At 42.1% G+C, this 23,668-nt stretch overlaps 1 protein-coding gene across 1 annotated transcript; it reads right to left on the bottom strand.

The window, feature by feature from the left end:
• Nucleotides 1–300: 300 nt before the first annotated feature.
• zfp36l1a (zinc finger protein 36, C3H type-like 1a) lies at nt 301–4,776 on the bottom strand. Its single transcript, XM_026339738.1, has 2 exons — nt 4,577–4,776; nt 301–3,503 (listed from the first exon to the last, which is right to left on the bottom strand). Exons 1-2 carry the CDS (start codon nt 4,625–4,627, stop codon nt 2,436–2,438), a joined length of 1,119 nt encoding a protein of 372 aa, XP_026195523.1. The 5' UTR covers nt 4,628–4,776; the 3' UTR covers nt 301–2,435.
• Nucleotides 4,777–23,668: the final 18,892 nt, after the last annotated feature.

Raw genomic sequence — 23,668 nt, 5'->3', positions numbered from 1 at the left:
TTGTACAGGTGACTGTCAGCAGCATTACTTTAATACTGAAGAAATCTTAAAGCCATGATATTGATTTCTTGAGTGCTTTCCTAAACAGCTACGTTCCTCAAAGTATTGTGCGAATACTTTTATTCTTTGTAGCTGCCCAGAATAAAGGCATATGTAAAGTTCAAAGCTGGAGTATTGATGAATCTTTCATTAGCATCTTCTTATTTTTAAACACCCTTCTTAAACTGATTGTGATGCAGGATTTGTGAATGTGCAGACATATCAGTGTCCCATAAACTTCATACACAACTCATTACACAGTTTAACTTTTCCAAAAATATGGGGTTTATTGACTTAACTGCAATCAATACTTACAAAAAGAGAGAGAGAGAAAAAAACAAAACAGGCTTTTATATAAACTCACAGAAATTACTGTAGTGAAAAAACATGGCTGAAAAAATACATTCAACAGTTTTACTTTCTTTGTGTCAAAAATCTGTTCACCTCTTTCAAAAGTCGTGAAGGTAACACAGAAGAAGTGACTTAAAAAAATTCATTGTCCTCTATTAGCAAAATATAAAAGGCAGAGATGCCTTAACCTACCTGGAATGTATTCAACAAGGCACTTCCAATGGTCAAGAAGGGGCCAAGCAAGTGCATCAAGCATCCAATCAAATTAAAAGAAAACCAAACTTTCCTCAACCCATTTGGTCACAGCTATTGCTTGTAATAAACAGACTGGGTGTAAGAAAGTAACTGACAGAAGACTTCAACACGACCAGTCTTCTAACAAGGAGACTCTCCTGAACCAGTGAAGTGAGAGGTCTCGTAACACCGCTTTACTTCTACCATCAACCCAAGTACTGTGAGAAATACCTCTGAGACAAAAACAGATGAATCAATGCAACAGTTAGCTACTGTTACTGTCCGATTATTGTAAGGCGTGGAGGGGGAACAGCAATGAATACAAGCAAATCGAGTTTAGATGGAATTGCAGTCCAATAAGAGGGAGTAAAGAAAAAAAAAGAAAAGTACAATAAATAATCAAAACGCAAAACATCTTTTTTTGCATTTTTTGCTTTAAATTAAGTTCATTTTGACAAAGTGTAGTTGCAGAACAAAAGTCATTGAAGAACAATATATTAAACTGTGAAAAAGGAAAACTGACAAAAACGTCTTCACAATCTTTAGATTAATATGGAAGATCATAATTTAACATAAAAGAAAATATATTCTATTGTTCATTATCCAGATAAATACAAAACAAAATTAACAAAAAAATGCATATGATCACCAATAAATATGTTCTGATAAGTTAAATAAGCAGTGACAAGAAAACCTTCTGTCTGGAAAGTTTTTTTTCAAATAATAATAACCGTAATAATAACATTAATAAAAAATAATTATCAAATAAAGAAAGCAAAAAGGCATGTAATGAGTACAGAATGCTCCTCAGAGCAGGTTTTAAAGTTGGGGAGAAGTAAAGTAAAATAGCTTGGAGATCCGATCTCGTCAAGTCGCAGGATGTACAACTGCACCATGGGAATGCTGGAATTCCCCGGATCGGTGAGGATGAAGGGAGGGAGGCAGGGCTGAGGGAGGAGGGACAAAGTCTTACAGGTTTTTAATGATCAGTTTGATATCAAGACTTCCTTCCCAAATAAAAAAAAAGAAAAGAAAAAAATAACAAGCCAGTGACCAGCAACAGGAGAGAAAACTCAAAGAGGGGAACACAACCGACTTCCAGTTCAAAGTCCTTCCTGCAGACTCACCCAGTCCACAATTACATAAGACGGGGCTTGAGAAGAACTGTGACGAGGGGGGGGTGAAGGTGGGGGGCAAAGGAGAAAGAACCAAAAACAAACAGTAGTCCATTCACCCTAAACACATGCAGAAACCGCCCCAGGCACTTTTTCTTTTTTAAAAACTATTCATATCTTTGCAGGGTCTGTTTTTTTTTCCTTTTGTCGTAACTCAGTCTGTAAAAACGGCTGCAGCAGATCTACAGTTACATTAGTGAGCACCCTCTAGCTAGCTCAGGGGAAGTGGTATCTTCAGGGAGGGAGGGGGGGGTAAGGGCTAGTGCAATGCACTCCCCTTTCCAAGGCCACTTGTGCTGCTACACATTCAGGAACAAATAGAGAAGAAAAAACAAGTGGCACCTGGCAAAACAGTCAATTCTTGTTCTCATGATTTTCACTGTTCGATTTCCTCTCCTTTTTGGCACTATGACACATGGCAGGGTACATTTTGACTTCTGTTGTGCAGATTATTAGGTATGAAATGATCATTTGAGTTCCCAGAATTGCCTACATCCTTACAATGCTAACAAGGAATTAACACGGTGTCTTGTACGAGAGGGGACACAGGGAAGCTTAGGAAAAAGGCAGAGGTAGAGGGGAGTGCCGTGTTCTCTTTGTGTCATCAAATTAAAGTCACTGGTGTATGCGTGCAATCTAGTCATCAGAGATGGAGAGGCGGCTGAAGATGGGAAGGCGGCGGGTGGTGTCTAGCGTGGGGGATTCTGAGCCACTCAGGCTGCCTCCAGAGCTGCTCTGGTAGCCCTCTTGGTCTGACAGAGAGTCAGGGGGGCTGGATGGAGACTCGAACATCTGAGGTGACTCCAACATGGGTCTAAAATAGTAGGGTGTGCTTGTTGGAGAGGGAGGTGTGGGGTTGTTGTGCTCTGTGCCTACAGGACCAGCACTGAGGCTGGGCCCAAACAGGTTGGCCAGCTCCTGGCTGGAGTAGGTGAAGGGGTTACTGCTGGGCCAGTCGGAGACTTCATCGGGGAAGAACATAGGTGGAGGGGTGACTGAGGTGGGGCTGTCTCTCAGCCCGGCTGAGCTGGAGAAGCCTGCGAAGCTGTAGCTGTGCTGCAGTCGAGGCCTCTCCATCTTGTTGCAAGAGTTTAGAGGGGATGACTGCTGGGGAGGTCCGCGTCGCTCCTCAGCATTGTGGATGAAATGGCAGCGAGGCCCGTATGGGCAGAAGCCGATGGTGTGGAAGGTGCGGCACAGCTCGGTTTTGTATTTTGGATGGCGGCTCAGGCTGCGCAGTTCATGGATTCCGTGAGCAAACTGGCATTTGTCGCCGTACTTGCAGGAACCGTTCTCCTCAAAGGGTCTGCATAGCTCCGTCTTGTAACGGCTGGAGTTCACTTGGCTGCTGCCGCCGGTGGGACTGGCAGGGCCCAGGCACTTGTTTATCAGCCTCTCACCGGTCTCAGAGAAGGAGCGGTCTCGCAGGCGGTTCTCCTTGTTGTTGCTGGCATTGCCAACCCCTGAGATGAGTGAGGAGTGGTCCGCGGTCTTCAGGCTGTTCAGGAACTGGTTCTGGCTGAACTTTGTGCTGCTGACCGAGTGCCGCCGCTGGTACACGCCTCCCACAGAGGGAGATCCCACCGCCTTCCTGTCCAGCAGGGCTCCGGTGGGGCTGGAGATGGGCACGTTGGTGCCAGTGCAAGGGACAGACATGGGATGGGGGGCACCCAGGTTGTTGTTGAAGTTGAGCAGTTTGTTGTTCTGTGGAGAAACAATCAGTACAATCAGTATGAAGATCCTCTAAAAACACACAATCAACATGGTCCTGATTTTAAAGAGAGCTGGTGGGTTACAGAGGGGGGGTAAAAATCCACAGCGTCCTCTTGCATGACTGTTCTTTTTGCTTCTAACAACATGAGCGGATGCGGGCCTATACAACAGCAGCTGGTTTGGCAAGTTGCCCTGGTTGGTCAATGGAGCAGCAGCACATGAGACCAGTGGGCTGCTGATGGCCACTAAGAGGCTGCATCATGAAACACAATGAAAGTGGCGATGCGTCCTGCTGAATTACAAGGGAACACTGATGTGCTTTTCAACACACATCCACTGATTTACATGCGTATAAAGGCTCGCAGAGAATTAAGTCTAAGCACCGCAGGGAAAAGGCGCATGAAGTCTCTGAGGAGACACTGAAGTCTTGTAAATGTATGCAAACGAGAAACTGTGAAAACGAGTCATTTCTCAACAAATGTTAATGGTTTGAACAGATTTCATGAACAGAGAAGAACGGGTTAAAGCCACAAGAGCCCAGTCAATGATTAGCGAGCATGTGGCTGCTTTGTGAGTAGAATTAAAAGTGGCGCAAAAGTGCTCTGGATTAACATAAAGGAGGATGACAGGACCGGAGTTAACTAAACGGATCTAACTGCAGGAACTGCTCAATAAATCCGTACATGTGAAGTTGGCTGATGTGGCACATGTTCCATAAGAAAAACGCGCACGTTTCAACGCGGCACCAAATGTTCGTTTGGCGTTGCCGCCAGACTTCGCGTTGACTTTGGAGACGCTTGTTTAACGTAAATAAAGTGTGCGACGACGCCGAGAGAGGAAACGGGCGAACTGAAAAATAAACAGGGAAGTCAAAGCGAAGCGAGAAAAGTGAATCAAAACAGTGGAAACCAAACAGCGTCCACACGGGGCGCAGGGCCGCGGGCGCGCAGCTCCTCATTCCTCCACAGCGGCCGACGCACGGCTGCTAACAGGCTAACAGGAGTTTGTGGGGGAAAAGACGAAACGGCTTGGAATACCCCGAAAAAAACAAAGTGTGCATCTACCTTGTTCATCACTTCGAAGTCGAAGAAAGGCGACACCACGGCTGTGGTCATCTTTGCAGCGACCAGACTCAAGTCAAAGTAGGAAAAACAAACTGTGCTCGTCAGAAAGTTGCGCAGGTCTGCTGAGCTTCTGATTTGCAGCTCCCGTGTATTTTTGACCCTGCAGAACTCCCCCTCTGCCCTGAACCAGCGCCGACATTTGCTTTATAATCGTTCGCAGGAGGAGCCTCAAGCGCTGGGCGTTCACTTTGTCAACTTTTTGTTTTCCTTCCTCTTCTGTGGGACAAACTTTGTCGTGGATTGTCAGTTTGACATTACTACACTGCTGCGCACAGGATGAGCACTAACACAGTTTTATTTCTGAGCAACATATTTAAAAATAAACCTGTTTCAATGTGTGACTTTATCCGGATGTTGGAGACAGTGGATGTTGCATAAGAACCAACTATGTTATTTGTTCACTTTAGTGACTTTAATGTAAAATAAATACTTTTATTTACAAACAGTCAATTTACACTATCAGTTGATTTAAAAGTCAAGTGGTGACAACTTTATTTCCTGCTTTTTCTAATGGAAGTCTGGTGCTTACTCCACAGTCTGGAGTTGATTACTGGGAGGCGCTGCACTATCCTCAGGGTTTCAGCTACCATCCACTACTCTGTAATTAATTTACTCTTAATTGCTGGACTGGAACGTCACTTGTGGGACTTTCCAGTGAATTCAGACAGCCCAGACCTTTTAACTCTTTCCCCACCACAGTTATTATTTTCCTCCTCTGTCTTTCAGTTTTTCTTTTCTCTTCTTGCTGTTTCCTACCACGGCTCATTTCTTCTTCTCTTCTTCCTTTTACAGTCAGTACAAAGCTGCATGCTGTAGTTGAATACCTGCATGTGTGTGTGTGTGTGTGTGTGTGTGTGTGTGTTTGTCATTCCATCAGGTAGACAAGAACCTGATACACAAGTGATCTCACCAGATTCGCAGCCAGCCACAAAGACGCTTGCAGCCACATATGAAAGAGCCGGGGTGCAGACAGTGAAACCTATACAAATCTATTGTAGGCCATCTTCTTCTTCCTCCTCCCCCCCCCCCCTCTCGCTGCTTCCCTCTCTCCCGACCCTCTAAATCCATGACAGAGCAGCCATCGGCCATGTGCAGAGTCAATGTCAGGGTTGGGTTGCAATAGAAAAGAGAAGAGGGAAGAGAAGAAAAGCTGTTAACAAAAAAAGGAACAAAAAAAAGAAGACTGGAGTTGGAGGAGGGGATGATGCTGGGAGAGGGGGGAGATTTATGGGGGACGTTTATTACTACACAGTGCTCCCCCAGGGAGGTGAAGGAAGACGGGTGGGGAGAGAGAGGCAAAACATTCCCTTTCCCCTTCTACTTTTTTTGCTTATACAGGAGCCACACAGGGGGTGGAGAGCTTTGTCTCTCTGCTAGCAGCCGTGGAGCAGCCTGGGGAAGTTGTTCATGCACTGAAATGTGGAGTTAAGTTGACACAGAAAAGTCCATTTCATTCAGAGAGCTGTAAAAACTACAATCTTATCTTCCCTATGCGTTGAGAAAAGTAGATATGCAAACATGAAGTTAGTCTAGACCCAGCCGGTCGAGGAGCAAGGGTGTGTTTTAACATAAAAGTAGTTTTACGAGGCAGGGCTGTGTGGAGTAATCTCCCCCTGGAGTGTTTTCGCAGACGACAGGCTGGGATGACAGACTTGCTGGAAATCACGTCTGCAGTTCAAAGGGCCTGTCACTGATTGATTAAGTGGACCACATCGATTGTCTCCCTCGGAGGAGTAGCTACAGCAGAGAAGTGGGAGGGAATGACAGCGTTATATCCTTGTTTTAGAAATATAACAAACTCGAGCTGGTGTGAAATGACCGTAAGGATCCTTAATATGTCACATCAGACTGAGTCAGAGTTTATTTAAGTGCAACAAGGGCTCAGATTTGAACTCCACAAGGTCGTCGAGGCTCAAAACTCAACAACAACCCGATGCAAATATATTCTTTGCTAGACCTTGGCCTCAAGAAGCCTCATATGCTGCACTTGTTTACTTTAATACTCTCACATGTATTGTGCCTGCTTGATATTGTGCGACTCGGTTATCCTTCCAGGTTTACGAGGAGGCACCTGTTTCCTCCCTAAATTAAATTATAAAGGAAAAATAATAATAAAAAGAAGTCAAGCTGCTCTCTCGGGGGATAATGTCAGACGTGTTCCTGTTTTAAAGACGCAGACAGTAAACCTCCTTGACAAAGCCATATGTTGTTAAAGTGTGTTTGCTGACAGCTGTGCTAAATGTTTCTAGTCTCATAGTGACAAAGTGTGAAAACAGTTCATTCAGCATCCGCTCCAAGGTGATATTTGTCAGAAGTTTAATTTCAATTAATTTAATTTGGTATACCAAGTGTTAGAAAATAGTGTGCCTTCATGATTTGTGCAACCAGCATGAAAAAACCCCCAGATATATTCCAAACATATTAAAATTATTAATACAGAAGACAAAGAAAACCAGCAAGAATCATGCAAATGAGATGAGAGATCCAGTGGATGTTTTGGGTTTTTACTTGAAGCATTTCATCACTTATCAAAATAGATTAATCAATGTTTCTACTGACTTCCATAGTGAAAAAGGAACAAACTAAATCTCAGCTCGTCAGACAGGATTTTCCACTGGCTCGGGAAACTTGATTTCTGAGAATTTGTGCTCCTCTAGGTCAAGGCTGTCCTCCTTTGGCTCGTAGGCTCTTAACAATCTCCGGAGGAGCTGCAGTCAGTCACTCCTCAACCTCTGCTGGGCTGTTTGATTCCTGGGCTGTCATCTCTGAAGAAGCTTTCTCAGAGGGGAGGATGGGGGTGGCGTTTGAGGTCACTGATAGTGCTTAAGTGGGATGACAGGGATGTAAAATTTTTATCTTTCAGAACTGGAGATGAAAGAAGTCGTGCAGAAACAACTAATTGGCTGTGTATTGCAGATCCATGTAGTTCCTCCATATAGCCAACAGAGGGCAGGCGTCTTAATTTTCTCTGCAAAGCTCCTGTTGCAGCTTTTCCCATTTCTCTCTCTGTAAAGTATTGAAATGTTTGCCTGAAGCATAAACTTGGACTTATTTCTTGGAGAATTTCTAAGATTAGACAAGAAGGTCAGCACAGTCAAACACACGTCTTTCTTTGTGTGGCTTTGAGGTGAATTAGGACTCAGCTCAAGTCTGTGTATTGTGTAATCAGCCTTTGTACTGACACACTAATTTACTGGCCTTATATGAAGCAAAGAGATTTATCAGCTACAAAACACAAATGCTAATACCAGTAGTGTGGTAATCTCAAACTGTGCTGCACCACATCCCACTTAGGGCAACCACAGGTTCATTAAATGAGGTCTTAAAGGAGGAATAAGTAGTATTTTTACTTCTGAATGGTTCATAATATGCAGCTGTTCTTGATGAATACAAGTATCTGTTTGCCACATACTGGCATTTATGATTTCTCTTAAAGTAGAATTTCCAGCTGAGGTATCTGTGCTGGAAGAAGCAGCCTCCCCGACTCCCACAAACAAACACACACTTGCATTTTCAATTCCCAAACACTGATGGTATAGGTATATCAGCAACTGTAAGTGAAACATCAATGCTTCACTAGAAATCTCCCTGTGGGTGGTGGTGAAAACATGATTGAATATAATATGATTCATCAAAACATTAATGCATCCCCATAATGTAAAAATACTATAAAGTAAAAAAAAAGTTAATTTACACAAAATGGCAAAGGAATTTTATTTTAATCCTTTATTATTATTGAGATGGAGCTAATTTATACTTTATTGAACTGGTACTTTAAAGTATTTCCTATATTTTATATTGTTTTAGTATAAATTCGTAAAAAGTCATAAGTACCATAAAATGAAAATACTGAAGTACCTACACTTAAATACACACTTACTTAGTTGCACTTCTTCATTACATGTATGACAAATCGCAGAAAACTGAACTTCTATTAAAAGCCATAGATTACTTAATTGTCGTTTAACTTCCCACTTTTCCCCAGCATGTCGAAACATGACGAGGACAGCTAATCAGCACGCTGACTGTTGAGCAATCAGCGGTCAGCGACAGTGAAGTATGATCTGAACCGTGTTTGATTTCTTGAATACGCTGTCATGACCCAGCACCGGCCCGCGTTCGCCGTGACATTGTGACACGGCTTTCGTTTCTGCGTTCGTTCTCTTGTGTTGTATGAGCTTTGACAGGCAGGGCACTGGGATTGCCTCCCTTCATGTCTCATGGTATGTTTGCCAAATTCATATGGGAGGACTGTGGTCATCTTGTAGAGTGAAGCTAGCCTCAGAGGAAGAGAGTTTACGGAGGGAGAAACAGGCCGAGAGGGAGGAAAATAAGGACTAGCAGCAATTAATTGTCCATAAGAGTAGCCACAGCATTGTTAGTGGTGAACCGCCAACTGCTCTTGCTGATGTTGTTCCCATGAAACGCTCCAACATGCCCATCCACTCGCTTCCACTGCCCTTCATCTCACACTGGGTGGGATCCATCACTGCGAGCCCTGGCTCCTTCGGATAGCTTTGACACATCACAACATTACAATCATGACCAGAGTTCAAAACAAACAGCATGTTGGAAATCAAAGTCTTGAGACCTCTATTCAGTGCCAATTTGCAGTGAAACAGAAGAAAGATAATGACACTTTGGTTGAGTGCAAAAAGCAAAAATAGCAACAAAACAAAAGAGTGAGGGGTCAGTGTTTTGCAGAGATTTACTGTGCAATTATTCGCTGGCACGCCGGTCTCTAGAGGAGTATTTTATTTAGAAAGAAAGGCCAGCTTCCTCTTCTGACTTCCTGACCTGCGTTTCCTGGGGAACAATCTGTCTGTCTTTCCAGAGGGCTCATGGGAAGGGAGAGTTTTGGTTTTCCACTCGCACATTAGGGGTTGCAAAGGAAGAAGCAGAGGTCAAAGCCATCAAGCTGCAGATATGAAGTGACGACCGCAGCATTATGATACACAATGCCTCACGCACAGAGATGGCAGATGATGTGATAGCGCAGACACACTTAGTGGTGAAAAGGATCGTGATGCAGGGAGGAATCTGGTGCGTGCTGTGCCCAGTTCTCCGTGGACTAAGCGTGCCTCCGCTGGGGACTGGTCAGACCTGACCCTGGACCAGGTGTCATGACCATGTGGCGGACATTGAAACAAGATATTCCTCAGCTCCTCACTCAGCACAGGAAAAAAATATCAACGGGCTTTGTATAGCTTAGGAACAGTGGAAAGCATTCTCACCAAAAAAATACTGCCCCTGTCCCATCTGTCTCCATTCTCCAGCACTCCCAGACCTCACAACCAGCCCTGTGTGGTCACTCCTGGACTAGAATTACACAGTCCATGTGTCCAGCTCTGGACAATACACAAAGCCACCCGCAGGCGTGACCCTGCCCACTTTTCTCACACTGTATCTGTGCAGTTTTATTGAATTAGATGCGACTTCTCTCCAGTTATTGATGTCCCTCCAGATGCTTTTGAGGAGAATGCACTTCTGACACGGGTGTATTTTGTATTTGCCAGCAACTTGTCTCGCCTGTCATGAATGAGGCCTTTAGCTTTGGAAGACGTGTGAATTGATGCTGGGGTTCGATTTTTGTTGAGCTGTGAGAACAGCGCGGCCCAGGGCATATGGTGATGTCAAAATCCTTCTGGATAGTTTACTGTGAAAGACTTTTTATTTTTACTACACCTCTAATAGTGCTATATTAAATTATAAGCTACCTTATAAGTAAAAAGTAAAGTAAATATTTGATTAATGCTTGTTACAGGGGCCCTGAGAGTTCAACACACTGCAACTTAAGACTAGCAGTACCGCCTCACATGTTACATGCATGTCTGTCCAGACTCGTATTCCAATCAGTTCATCAATCGGTCCAGATGTAATGAAATTCACCCCAGATGTTCCAGGGCTACTGCGTCGACCAGGTTGGGGACATACATGAGGTCACAGTGAGCTTGATCTTTGACCTTTGACCACCAAAATCAGTTGAGTCCAAGTGGACATGCAAAACCTAAAGAAAATCACCTAAAGCTTTACTGAGAGATTGTGTTTGAAAGAATGCGTCTGACCGCAGCAGTCGCAGGGGCATAAGAACACAAACAGAAAACCGGAAACAAGCTCAGACAGTGCGGCCAAGAAATCAAGTACAGTGAGAATCACCAATTTGAAAACCAGCCGTGACCATCTGTGAATCTGGAACCAGGTTTTATTATGACTTATTTGTCTGTGTCACAGAGCTCCATTGTTGTCCAAAAAAAACGATTAGAAACACATCAGTGAGTCACGCTCTCATGGATGACACGTTTGTTCGTTATGAAAAATATGGGCTCTGTAGTTTATCTTTAAACAGCTCCACAGACTAATAATGGCCACTTTCACACTGTCTCATGGTCACTGCGCTTGCTGGTGGACATAGTTTGCAATATAAACAAACAGTGTGAGATACCGATCACATTATGTCAGTGGAGTAAGTAACATCATGAGCCACAATGGTGTGTTCATTAGTTTTTGTTTTTTTTGTGGAAACTTCTTGTGTTTTGTGGCTTTGTTGTGGAAAAATGTCTTTGTGCAACTTGCAACATCTCTAAATTAGTTTATGCTTCATTTCGTTTCCAGCTCATTTCTTATTTTTTTATGTTCACTGTCTGTGTTTGCTTTTGCTTTATTTTATTACAGCACTTTTCTCTGTTTAGTTTTGAATTAAAAAAAAAAAAAAAGATTTAATAAATCACTCGATCAATGTATTTCCAACTTGGTGAAATTCTTTGCCTGCTTGTATTTTGTGCATTTGGGTGTTTGTTTGAGCTTTTTGGGCCACCGTAGCTTCTGGTTTGTGAAGAGGTCTCAACAAAAGCTGGATAAAGTCTGTACTCTGATTTATTTTCAGGGCTGCAGGTGTTTGAGCTACAGAAAAAGATCATTCATCTGGTAAACTGAACCTCCCGAGAGGAAAAAGTCTTTTCAATTGACCTCATGAAGAATAGCGGTCCACTCTTCAATGGAAAATGATGAGCAAAATCAAGATATGTGGTTAAAGATCAAGGAGCCTATGGTAGAATAATTCTCTCAGAGGAGTATAAACAAAGACAAAAACTCAAAAAGTGTTTTATGTTGTCGGAATACATCAGCGTCACTCAAACCAAACATCTCTAAGGGATTTTGTGTAATTGCCTACTAGAGTTTAATGTCCAACATGAGTCCAAACTGCTTTTTTTTTTTTTGCAAAGAAAACCTCTGGGTCTTTGAGGCTGGTCCAGTTTAACTGCCCCCAACTCTTCCTCACTCCTCCTTTCTTTCTCCTCACTCTCTTTCAGACTGTCTTCTTCCCTGGCAGTGAAAGAAAGTGCAGCTGTGTGCAGTCCTTTAGGCTGAATGAGAAGAATCAGCCCATTTGGTTGACTTTCCTGGCCAAAGCTATAATTTTCTGCTGCCAGGACCTAACATCCAGTCCAGAGCAGTTCCTGGGCTCCAGCCACTTGTATCCACTAGGACAATGGAGATTGTCCTACAGCCATATACCACATAGGAGTCCAACTCCCTGTCTGCCATAATGTAAAATGGGTACACCACTAAACACAACCATTTTAACAAGTCAATTAGTCAGTTTTTGAACCTTAAAAATCACCCAGGCCCACTTCTTTCCAACACAAAGCTACGAGTTATGCTACAAGTTATGAAAAACAAATGTAATTTTCTTCATTCTTCAGCCAGATTATGTCTCAATTCAAAGTAGCGACTCTCATTTCTCAGAGTCCCTCAAACAAAAGAAACTTAATTGAGAACAAGTGGAATTACTTCACCTCATTGGAATAGATTTTCTCCTCATTCAAGAACAATGCAATGTGAAGGCTGAAAATGCGACTAAATTACTTGTCAAGACAGATGTTTATCGTAATTTGACCAGCAACATGTGGGCCACAAGTTTCCCTGTTTGTGATACAGAACGTTAACAAGCGAAAAACTGGTATGAATTATACATTGTGTTGAATGTCATTAGCATGCCCTCAGAAACATACACAGCATGTCTTGTGTATGTTTCCAGTAAGCACTATTAGTGTCACATCAAGCCCAAATGGCAGCCCGCAAGACTCTGTCAACCCAGGGGACTGCTCACATTATTGCTGTGTTGTGTGACAGCTGAATATGGAAACACTTTTTGTGCTTGTTAAATACTTTTTGGTTTGCCCCTTTTTTTCTTGCCTTACACTCTTATAGGTTCTACAAAGTCTAGTAAAATGCAATGACTTTCCCAGAAATGAAAGTTTATTGTCCCCCTCAGCCCACCCGACTCGTAAATAATGGCACATTTACCAAAAATCCCAAGCCAACAGCCCCCACCTTCATACCATTACCAGTACCGCTATACGCCAAACACCGTGCCAAAATACACCCAAACAATCCGCCTTTCTACTCATTGAAACCTTCCAACTGTCTGTTAACAGTGTTTATGCCCTTAAAGCCCTCAAACTCAACAATCAGAGGCAAGAACTGTCCAAATGCTGTTGGTGGGAAATGTACACGCACCTCCTACACCATTAAAATCAGATTTTCATTTTTACCTTTGTTATTGTAGTAAAAAGCTTTAAAGCCTAACCTGCATATGCACATGCATCAAAGGACTGTGTTTGACTGTCTCATCCAAAGTTAATAAAACTCACTACAGGCCAGGAATGGATTTGTTATTAGTCAGTTTAAAAAGAAAGAGTTTTGATGCGAATTAGGTCTTTTTATTTTAGTTAGTGCTTTGCAAACTAGTGAAGAGCGCTTTACTCCGCTCTCCTGCTGGCTTACATTCACACGTACGCTTAGAGAAGGATGCGGTCAGTTTCTATGTGAGACATTCATTCACATCTTCTGACAACGCCAACACACAGCCAACATGATCCAATAAAATCAAAAATATTATGAAGAGGAGGATGAAATGAGTTCCACATGTGCACAATCCCTACAGGGGGAGACCTATTAATATGTTTAATATGGTGACCTCAATCATTTACCTTATTTTAATAAAACCTCAGACCCAGGCCCACTTAGACTTGGCCTGCACAGCTGTTTCCAGGCACCTTGGGAGTTTAACATGAGTTGCTTTGACCATCCATGTTAGCTAAAATGATAAACAATCAATATTTAAACTAGGCTTGTAAATTCTGTGAATGGAGAAATTAAATGGAAAAGTTAGCAGGTGGGAAACAAAGATAAGTGGAGACAAAATTGTGATATGTATGTGGGAGAGTACAGTACTGGAGCTTCCACTGTGGGCAACTTTCTCACTGCATGACTCACTGCATACACAATTGAAATACCACAGAAAACTGTTGTGATGTCTTTAAAAACATCCTACAACACCTACAAACTGTCATCTTGGAGTATGACATCAATTTTGACGTGCTGTTTGCATCTCTGGTGAGGTGGCAATACAGAATATGACATTAGACAAATATCACACGTTGGATTTGAGTGAGAGCTCCAGTCGACTCGGGTCACAGGTTGTTTGTTTTTGTCTGACAATCCCCATATACAGGATATGAGTCTGTTTTCACTGACAAACCACATTGCTGTCATGTGAGATTAGAAATGCCTTCTGTTACATAAGAAATTTCAGAATCAATAAGGGTTGACGACTCTTAACATGATTAGAAGATGAAATAATGAGTGTGTGTGAATTCATAATGTTGGACGAGAGAGAAGCATCAAGTGGGTATTTGCAGAGCTCAGGATTCAGTCATGGTTTATCTCCACTGAGGTAATATCAAGATTGGCGTCCTGCAAATGTCTTTGCTTCAACTTGATGCCTTGAGCCGGATAAGAAGGCCTAGAGCTCCCAGTTCAGCAGCATGATGGATGAAAGTGTTCCATCTTGTTTATGCAAACTGACATAAAGCATCTGCTGGCCTCTGGAGCAGTCACTTCATCCTGTAACAATGCTCTCTATGCAAAATCAGACAGCATAACAGAGACTATCAAGGTATTTCAGCTGTAGGAGATATGCTGGTGGGTGTGGGAACATGACTGCTGGCTCAAGGACATGAACATTTTTAAAAACAGCTTCCCACAGTGGATTTTGACTCATCTCTGAACAACACCTAGATCTTAAATCCAATTACTGTAGGTAGTTTTAATCTACTTTGGCTGAAATTAGCAATGCACTCAATTTTTTAAAGGCAGAGATGACAACAGGAAAAAGCACACATTGTCAAATAGCTATACTAATTGGTTGTCCAGTGTAGGCAAGTTTTTGGAAACCTCTGCACTTCGTGGCTTTTTATTGAACTAAATTAAATCGAATACTTGACTAATTGACAATTTATCAAAAACTAGACAGATTGAGGATACACTGCACACCAGCTCCCTACTTCATTGCATTCAAATAGCAATAAAGGGCAGATTTTAAGATCAAATCAGATCTGCAGATTTTGAGTGACCACTGCATAGATTCAATTAGGCATTTCTACATTGTTTAGATAGTAGCCTTTCTTCCAGCCTTACTGTGCCTAGCCTACTAGTGAGCTAATTTGAAGTAGGCATGGTAGCACAGCTGATGGACAGCCCTACAGAGTTGCTGGCAGAGATGTACAGTAGGTTCATGTTCAAATGAACCTTGTTCTGCTTCTTATTAGACACAGAAACAGAGATGATCGAGACATTTCAAATGCAGATGACAATGTTTTACATTTTGAATTTATTGCCTGTTGTCCTGCCAGCTGTTTTAGCAAACAAAGGCTTTGCTAAAAGACATGACATGTTCACTGATGAAGTTGCAACCACAGAAAAGTCTATCATGTTGCCACATCACTATATCCTTCCACATCCACCATTGCAATGCTGGCAAAGCCATTGTAGGTCTTCATAGTGGATTTAGGACTGTGCAGATAATGTTAACCCACTTGAATTAATAAGTAATAATCATTTTTCTTGACGAAGAAAACAAATTCTCAGCTACAAAACTGCTTAAAGCTTTATGGTGCTGGGATTCTGTTAGCAATGCTGGCATGTGTCCTATTTTCCAGCAAGCAGAGGAGAGGGAATGTAACTGAGGTGTAAAATTTGGCGAGCACAGGTGTGGATAGATGTGCTAAAACTGCAGCTTTTTATGGTCCGAATTGCCTCAACGGAGCCTAATCATGTAACTAAACCCCACAAGTATTCACTGTTTTTGCTCACGCCAACGTTTTTCTCTTTTTCAGATTAGACAAATAAATAAGTATGCATGGAAATATCTGCCAAAATAATGTGCTCTTGGACATGCTGTAATCATTATACAGTCATGTAATATACCATAAATGTCATAGCATGAGGCGGTGATGGAGTGTGTTTGGTCTTGGGCGGGCTTGCTATGTTTTTGAATGCTGTGCTCCATATGCGAAGAGGCTGTGGGCTTCAATATCTCTTCCATCTGTCTTCATTGTATGACTAACTTAAACATAATCTCCCATTCCGTTTTTTCTTGTCTTTCACCCTCCACCTCTGTCCAGCTCCTTTTTAAAACATCCATTAGTGCGGGACACAAATTCTCTCAAACAATCAGCTGCTTGCATAAACTTTCCTTCCTTCTTTGCTCGTATTTAAAAGGGAGAACACCAAGAAAGAAAGACAGCTGAAGAAAGACAGAGCGAAGCAGAGGGATGCAGAGGGAGGGAGGCAGAGACAGGCCCAGCACCAGTAGGGAGAAAGTGCGGAGTCATGCTGTAGGAATGCTGCAGGGGGGGAGTGCTGGCGTGACTGCCCCATTTTTCACAGCCATAATCAGAGCCAGCTGTCAGTGAGAAGCCCCAGAAGATGAAGAGGGAGGGACAAGGGATAGGGAGGGGAGGGAAGGAGTGGGAGTGCAGTGTTTTTGGAAGAAGTTAGAAAGAGAGACGAGAGAAAGGCGAAGCTGGTGGAGACGGGTCAGTTTTAGCGAAGTTAATTTCCTCTCTGTGTATCACAGGGTTTAAGAGTTATGCAAAGAAAGTGCCTTTAAAGCACCATGTGTAAAAAAAAAAAAAAAAAAAAGACTGTGTGTCTTTGTGTTAAGATGCTTTCGTGCATAATACAGTGAAAAGGAGGCATGGATCAGACCGTGGCCTTGACTTGGCCCGGCTGTAGTCTGAGCCAGGTTAAAGAAGAATGGAAGGGGACCAGGGTGGAGCTTCCTGGCTTCCTGCTGCTCCTGCGATCCCTGCAGCAAAGAATGACAAAGCAGAAGCTGGTAGATGCCCTAAAGAGTGTCTCTACGAAGTAGACAATCCATTGTGTACAGAAAAACCCACATAACATTTGATATAATAGCACCATGAGTTGTCATTTTGGGATTTTCAGAGTATTATTGCAGATCATTTTTAAATAAGAATTAGCTTACAGGGCAGAAGTTGTACTTTGCACATCTGATAAAGCTGGTTAACAACCATGCCAGTGCTGTTAGAGTCCCAGAGCTCTATATGTAAACTCCTGGTGCACTTATGTTTAGTCTACTGTCATATGGAACATCTTCCTTCCACTATACATGAGGCTCTGTTATGTTTTGCCCTGCAGCATGTGTGTCTATCCTCAGTCCTGAAGGTCAAGTTGAAATTGAAACTCATTGCACCCTGACTCGACGAATCATGAAAAGAGATGATGAAAAAGACACTTACGATGGCAGTTTTTTTCATAAATCTCCCTCAGCTTTAAAGAGACAATAAATCTGAGGTGAATTATTGCACAGCCATTTCCTAAAGTAGGTTAAAGTATTGGTGTACTGTCAGATAATTTTATGACCCATCTCTTAGCCTTCACCACCTTAGACAGTGTGCAGTGACAGTGCCACGTACTTTATGTGACCCACTGTTGTTTGATGGATAAGGGCTCTAGTGGGAACAGCTTGGCATGTTGATCCATGGGTGATTCATGGTGGTTAAAGACGTGACCTCCTCGAAGCTGGAGTACCGAACCCAAACGCCTGCAGAAACAGTCCTCATGAGACTCCAAGACATAGTGTCACTGGCTAATGAACTTTGCAGCCACTACACTGACCTCTTTCTTTGCTAAGTGGGTTAAAATAAATTACCTTTTCAGTTTCAAGCTCTACTTTAGCACAGTATAAACTACAGCTTTGTTGGAGAACTGGTTTCCCTCAGTGCAGAGGCCTTCTCACCTATTTCTGTTTTTAAAAATATCTCCCCTTCGTATTATTGCAATGAGCTATTACTGAAGCACAATAGAGGACACGCCCAGGCAGAAAACTTTAGAAACATACATCTTGGTATCTGACAAGCTATTTTTGGTCTAACAGAACTCCCCTTTCTGCCCACTTCCTGTGCACAGGTTTTGATGTAGTGTGAGGTTTTGCAAAAACAGCAGACACATCAACAACATCTAGGAGCAAAGGTGCCAATGAAAGTTTCTAAAATGTCCCCACACTTAACCTCTGAAATATAGTACAATAAAAAGCCCACGCTTATGATGTAGTCAGGTTCATATAAATATTCAGGTAGTGTATTTTTGACCACCTTTGGTGTGTCTTTCTAGTGAGAGCTCTGTCCTAATATTATACCAACGAGTTCTATTCAGTATAAACTTATTTAAAATTATTACAACAAATCAATGTGCATTTATTATGCGTACTTTCGTAATAAGTGGGGATTTACCAATGAAGTATTACTAATCCTAATCCAAGTCTTTTATTATTATCTACTGATACTAAGTAGGGCCCACTGTTTGAATAATTGATTAATCATTAAGCTAATTAACCAGTGTAGTTTATAGCTGTAAATCACTAACTCCAAATGTCTGTGGAGAAACTACTAGCAGTCACATCAGCTAAGCTAACTTGCACAAACTGCTCTCTGTGGCACCTAGATGATGAGTCTTGATGTTAGGTTGGCTCCAACAACTAAAGATTGGGGAAAACCAACATCTGCGACCACAGAAACAGTCTGGTCTTCAATGAAAAGTACTCAACAGTTCCCTTTATGTTGCTTTCACCTTCTCTGCCTTGTTTAAGTTGCCTTATCATATTAGTAGGAATAAGCAGAGTTCATATTTGCACAATTCTAAATAAATAATAGGAATAAACCCAGTGACACAACACATAGGGGATCATAATAAAGTTTTGCCCTTCCTCCGCTTTACTTCTAATAAGCACAGAGCAGTAAACAAATTAAAGAGTGTCTTATGTTTCGGTGCGATTAACCTTTGTTCACCTTTGTTCAGCTCTGCCCATGTGGATGCACATGATTGGCCATTAGAAACACTGATGCCCTGTGTTTGGAAATAGAGAAGCTGTCCTTCTAATAGTGTGCCATCACCCATCACCTACAAAATGCAGCATCACTCTCAAGAACTGTCAGTAGCTTCTCTGTTTTATTCTGTGTTCACTGCATTGATGAGAAAATAGTACCCATCAGCAGCAGAGTCCAACATAAAGTCAGTTCAGCATTTCACCCATTTTCCTGTCTGGAACACTACATGTTAATAATTAGTAGAGGGGGAGGTTCAACTGGACTGACATTTATTTGTGAATACCTTTGAGTGATTATTTGCCAATATGTAAAACATCATTTCATACTAATGGACCTTTTTTTGTGCATGAGATCTGTGCACTTTCAGCTGAACTCCCTCTCAGCCGGCCTACTTCTCTGTCTCAGAGTTGTTTATCAGACTGGGAGCGAGTGGCCTGTAGCCTCTCTGAGTTCCAGCCAAGTCCAAAGTGGAGTGGGTTCACTCTTTGGACTCTTGACTTGGACTCTGTCTTCATGTGGCCCAGCCGGTCCATTATCAGAAGTAGAAGGGCGCATTGACCTTTACCAATCCAGTATTCGGATCAGGCTGAGTCATTACACCATAACCCACAGAACAAAAGGTGAGACGGTGTCTGGGATGAATGGGTTTTAAAAACACTCTCAGACGGGTCGTGTTGAATTAAAGGTTGTTTTGTTGACTTGTGATCTTACTCAGACTGACAAAGCTGAGCAGCAGTTTCTGCTGCTTCTCTTCTTTATTTCCTATTTACTTTTTCACCGTGTTTCTCTTTCAGTGTTGCTTATTGTCTTGCGACACACGCTGATGAAAACTAACTCAACCTTCTTGCAACTTTTTGTCTCAACTTTTGATCTCTACTTTCTGCCTCAGCGTGTTGATATTAAGTCCGGGCCGAGAGTGTCCTGCCTTATCAAACGATTGTGGCTGAAGAAGATTTTCCCCTGTCTGCATTCTGAGCTTCTTGGGTACTTTCCATGGCACTCTCTCCTTTTTGGCAATCTCTTGCCTTATTTACCGAGCTGCTAATGCCTGGTGATGTCACAGGCTGTGACTCAAGCTGCGAACCCGGCAGTCGCTAGCTCAGGGTTCAGTTTACAAACACTGTTGCTCAATATGTCTTTTCTGGCAACGATCATACTTTGCGTGACATGCTTTTTGAGATCCGACTCTAAAGCTCACTTTTTAAATCTATTGTTTTCTTCACTGGATTCCTGTTGTAAATCTCCTCTAGTTTGATTTGTGTCCAGGCAGGATCATCATAAAAGTCTCAGTGAGTTTCATTCCACAATAAGACATCCACACTATGGATATCTCAGCAATTCTGTCACAATGAATAACAATGAAGCTTAATATCAGGTTAATGTTAAAGTTAGGAGTCACTCAGATCTGTCTCTCATGATTAAAGTCATTGTTGTTTTAGAAATATTAACTGATGGGATAAAATTAAAGTCGCAAAATCTTTTCAAAATAGGTTTGTACTACAGTCGAGGTTAACAGATGTAAGCGAAGGACATTTTCCTATCTGCATTGATTGGGTTGTGACTAATAGGCTGTAGGTTACGATGTTATCTGGTTCGTATTCTCAAACAGTTAAAAACAAGTATCAGTAAACCAGACAAGCATTAAGAAAAAACTTTCAATCGGGGCTGACAATGATGACTGAGTGATAAAATTGAGGATTAGAGATCATTTTGCAGATTTAAACAAGCTCACGTCAGCCAAATATCTTTTTTTTTTTTTTTACATACATAACACATGTAGTGCTTACTATCAGCCTCGTGCCGCACAGCCTGTTGCAGGAAATTATGTCACTTCCTTTCTTATCTTATTGATGTGGAAAGAGGAAGCCCCCTTACTTTCCCCAGACCTGCTTAACAGAGGATCACAAGTGTTGTAATGAAATTTCACAGCTGAAATAACCTGAATTTTGTACCTTGTAACCACTGAGCAGATGTTAAAATTAACTTTATTTCCTGACTTATAACCGTCTTGTATAGCATATGTGTGTGGAGATGTGTTTTTGGGTATGCTGCGGTGTTACAGCAGCACCTGTGTGCAGATATGTCAAACAGGATGTTGGGGGTTGTTCTGTGTGTCTTCTTTTGCAGGCATCCGTCCCACCCACCAGGCTTTTCTGCGCCCTATGTACTGTATGAGTAAAAGTTGTGCTGCAGACTGTATGGAACATGCAGAGGTGGTGAGGAGTGCTCCACTCTTTGATGCCTCAGTGCACATATGAAGGCATGAAGCGTCGCTGCTCAGCCATTTAACCCATTCATGCCCACACAAGAATAAGTTAGTAGCATGGAAGAGCAAGAACAACAACAACAACGTCCTTCATCTGGAATACCCCCCATTGCTGCCTTTTAATTACTTGATAATTTTTAAATGCTTCATTGTGGTTTCCATGATATGATTGGACATGATCATGTATCATCAAAGATATTTGTTATTTAGGTCAGGTTGGTGAATGTTAATTGCACTTCCTTTAAGGGCTAGGAAACATTACCAACCCAGAGCTGGTCCATTAGCTAGCATCTTTTAGTGTCAGCTGATGCAGTAAGCACTGAATTTGAAATATACAACATAAAAGACATTAGCATAACATTTTTAAGTAGTGACAGTTAAATAACTTGGTGACAAACATACAAAGCACTACTCCCAACTCTGCTCTATGAAACTTTATTGATTTATCTAGATTTGGTTTGATGGGCTGCTTAAATCAGGGGCCGGTGAGAGATTATCCCGACCAACACAGCCAACTAAAACTCTGTGGAGCAGATAAAAATCAGTGTATCATTTATTAGATATGTTCAACTTTAGTTTGTTAGTGAGCTGGCTGACATGTGATGTGTTAACAAGCATTAAAAACAGTTATCACTGTCAACCACAGGCAGAACAAATGTGTTGGTTCATTCGTGTTTGGATGCTAATGCTGCCTTGTAAAGTGGTGTTGCTGTTGTTGGGAAGTGGAGATTTACTTCTACAGAGATGTAATGATGTGGCTCTGTTGTGTCTCTTGTGGCTCTTTAAACCATGTGAAATCACATTAGTTCTTCTTCAATCACAAGTTGGCCCAGAACTAGGAACAGTTTTGAAAACACTCTTACTGTACGTATGTAACCTACACTTACATCCAACATATGAAATCTAATTTCAACTACACACCCACGTCAACAAATTCTTGCATTCTGTAAACTACTATTAAAAAAGAACATGATCATAGCTGAGTTACAACAACTTTACAGTACACCTCTCACTTGGCCCCCGTGTTTGTCTACGAAGGTCATGACGTGAAGGCCAAGGCAGGGCCAGGCTAAGAAGGTGTAAATAGTGCTGTATTACTTCCTCTGGGAACATGTTAATGGCACAAACAGTCCCCCAAAACAACAGCTGGATAGCAAAACAAACAACACAGCAAAAGGTCACTTGACCTCAGTCTCGTTTTGGAAACTATTTAAGGAGCTGGAAACAGTGAGTGTGATTTTTATCAAATCATAAGTCATCAAAGTGATGCAGGGAATCTATTAATCTAGGTGGTTATTTATTTTTATTCGTGTTACTAAGACTTCACAGTCACACACATCACACTCGGGAGTGCATGGGATTGTGTAACATGGTCGGAAAAAGTATGGGTCTTGTTAAATTGCAAATAATGTCCCCAAATTATAGCAACAAGTCCAAATAATTTCCTGTAGTGGTGCTTAAACTCTGCTATTTCTGCCTGGTCCTGTTTATTTTTGGGAGGAGGGGGCCAGGAGGACGGGGACTGTGGACACATAATCCTCCCAGAAAAGTGATTTATTTATGAATTCCAGTGCAGAACCTCCCCTCCTGAGAGCCGTCCAGCCTGCCAGAAGTCATTGGCTGATGTTTACAGGACTGGATTGGCTAATTCCCATGGTGCAGTGTGCCTGCGGTGCTATCTTATTTATACAAAGCCTGATATGGGAGAACAGAGGGGTTTATTTTGGGATATTCCCCATAGATGGATCCGATTTCTCCAACCAGAGCAGTTTCCTCCATACGTGCTGCACCTCAGGTTCTAGCGGTAGGGCTGCCCGCCTGTGGCCGCAGCTTGCCACTCAGTGACATTTAAAAGGGCCGAATAGGTTGAGCAGAGGAAACCGTGTCACAGCATCTCAGTCAGACTCAAGACAATAGACAGAGTTCAGGCACTACAGTACACAGGAAGTTAAATATTAATCTCATTAAAAAGTGCAGTTGGTCTTGTCAAAACACTTATGAGGTGTACAAAAAAAACAATGATTGTGTCAAGGCTACTACTCCTCAGTAAGAAGTATGATACAGTTTTGCCAAAGTGAGCTAAAGGGAGAGTCTTTTATCAAAATGAAACCGTATCTTATCTGGTGTGGCTTGATTTACTTCAACAAGAATATTCATCACAGAATACTTGACTCTGATCAAAACATATAATTCATGTTTGCCTTTTCGAGAGCATCACCTACAGACTTAGATGAGAAAACCTATGTGAACAAGTACGAAATGAGTAATTTTTGGAGGGGATGACGCTGAATTAGAAGCACGGCTCTCCGAGTCTGTAAACGTTGTAATTATGAAGCACAAACACATGGAGACATATGGTCATAACAGAGCATTTTTGTGATGCTAAAGCAACATCTGCCTTTTATTAGACATCGCGTCGATAGTTGCAGATCAGAGTCGGGCCTGATGACGTACATCCCTAACAATGCCCTAAAAACACCTTGCAGATTCTTGTTTATTTCTTTTCCTGGCTTCATTTTGCTCCTCTCCCTCCCAACCCCCTACTGTTAATATCTTACATCCATGAGTGGT

This window comes from Anabas testudineus, chromosome 22, assembly GCF_900324465.2.
Source record: "Anabas testudineus chromosome 22, fAnaTes1.2, whole genome shotgun sequence".
Lineage (NCBI taxonomy): Eukaryota > Metazoa > Chordata > Actinopteri > Anabantiformes > Anabantidae > Anabas > Anabas testudineus.
The sequence above is the reverse complement of the archived record's forward strand: the minus strand, read 5'-3'. Positions and strand labels throughout refer to the sequence as shown.

Bases quoted from the DNA above. Each gene is read 5' to 3' on its own strand.
- zfp36l1a (XM_026339738.1), bottom strand. From the start codon at position 4,627: ATGACCACAGCCGTGGTGTCGCCTTTCTTCGACTTCGAAGTGATGAAC. The intron at 3,504-4,576 runs GTAGATGCACAC...GTTTCTCCACAG, and splicing joins ACTTCGAAGTGATGAACAAG to AACAACAAACTGCTCAACTT.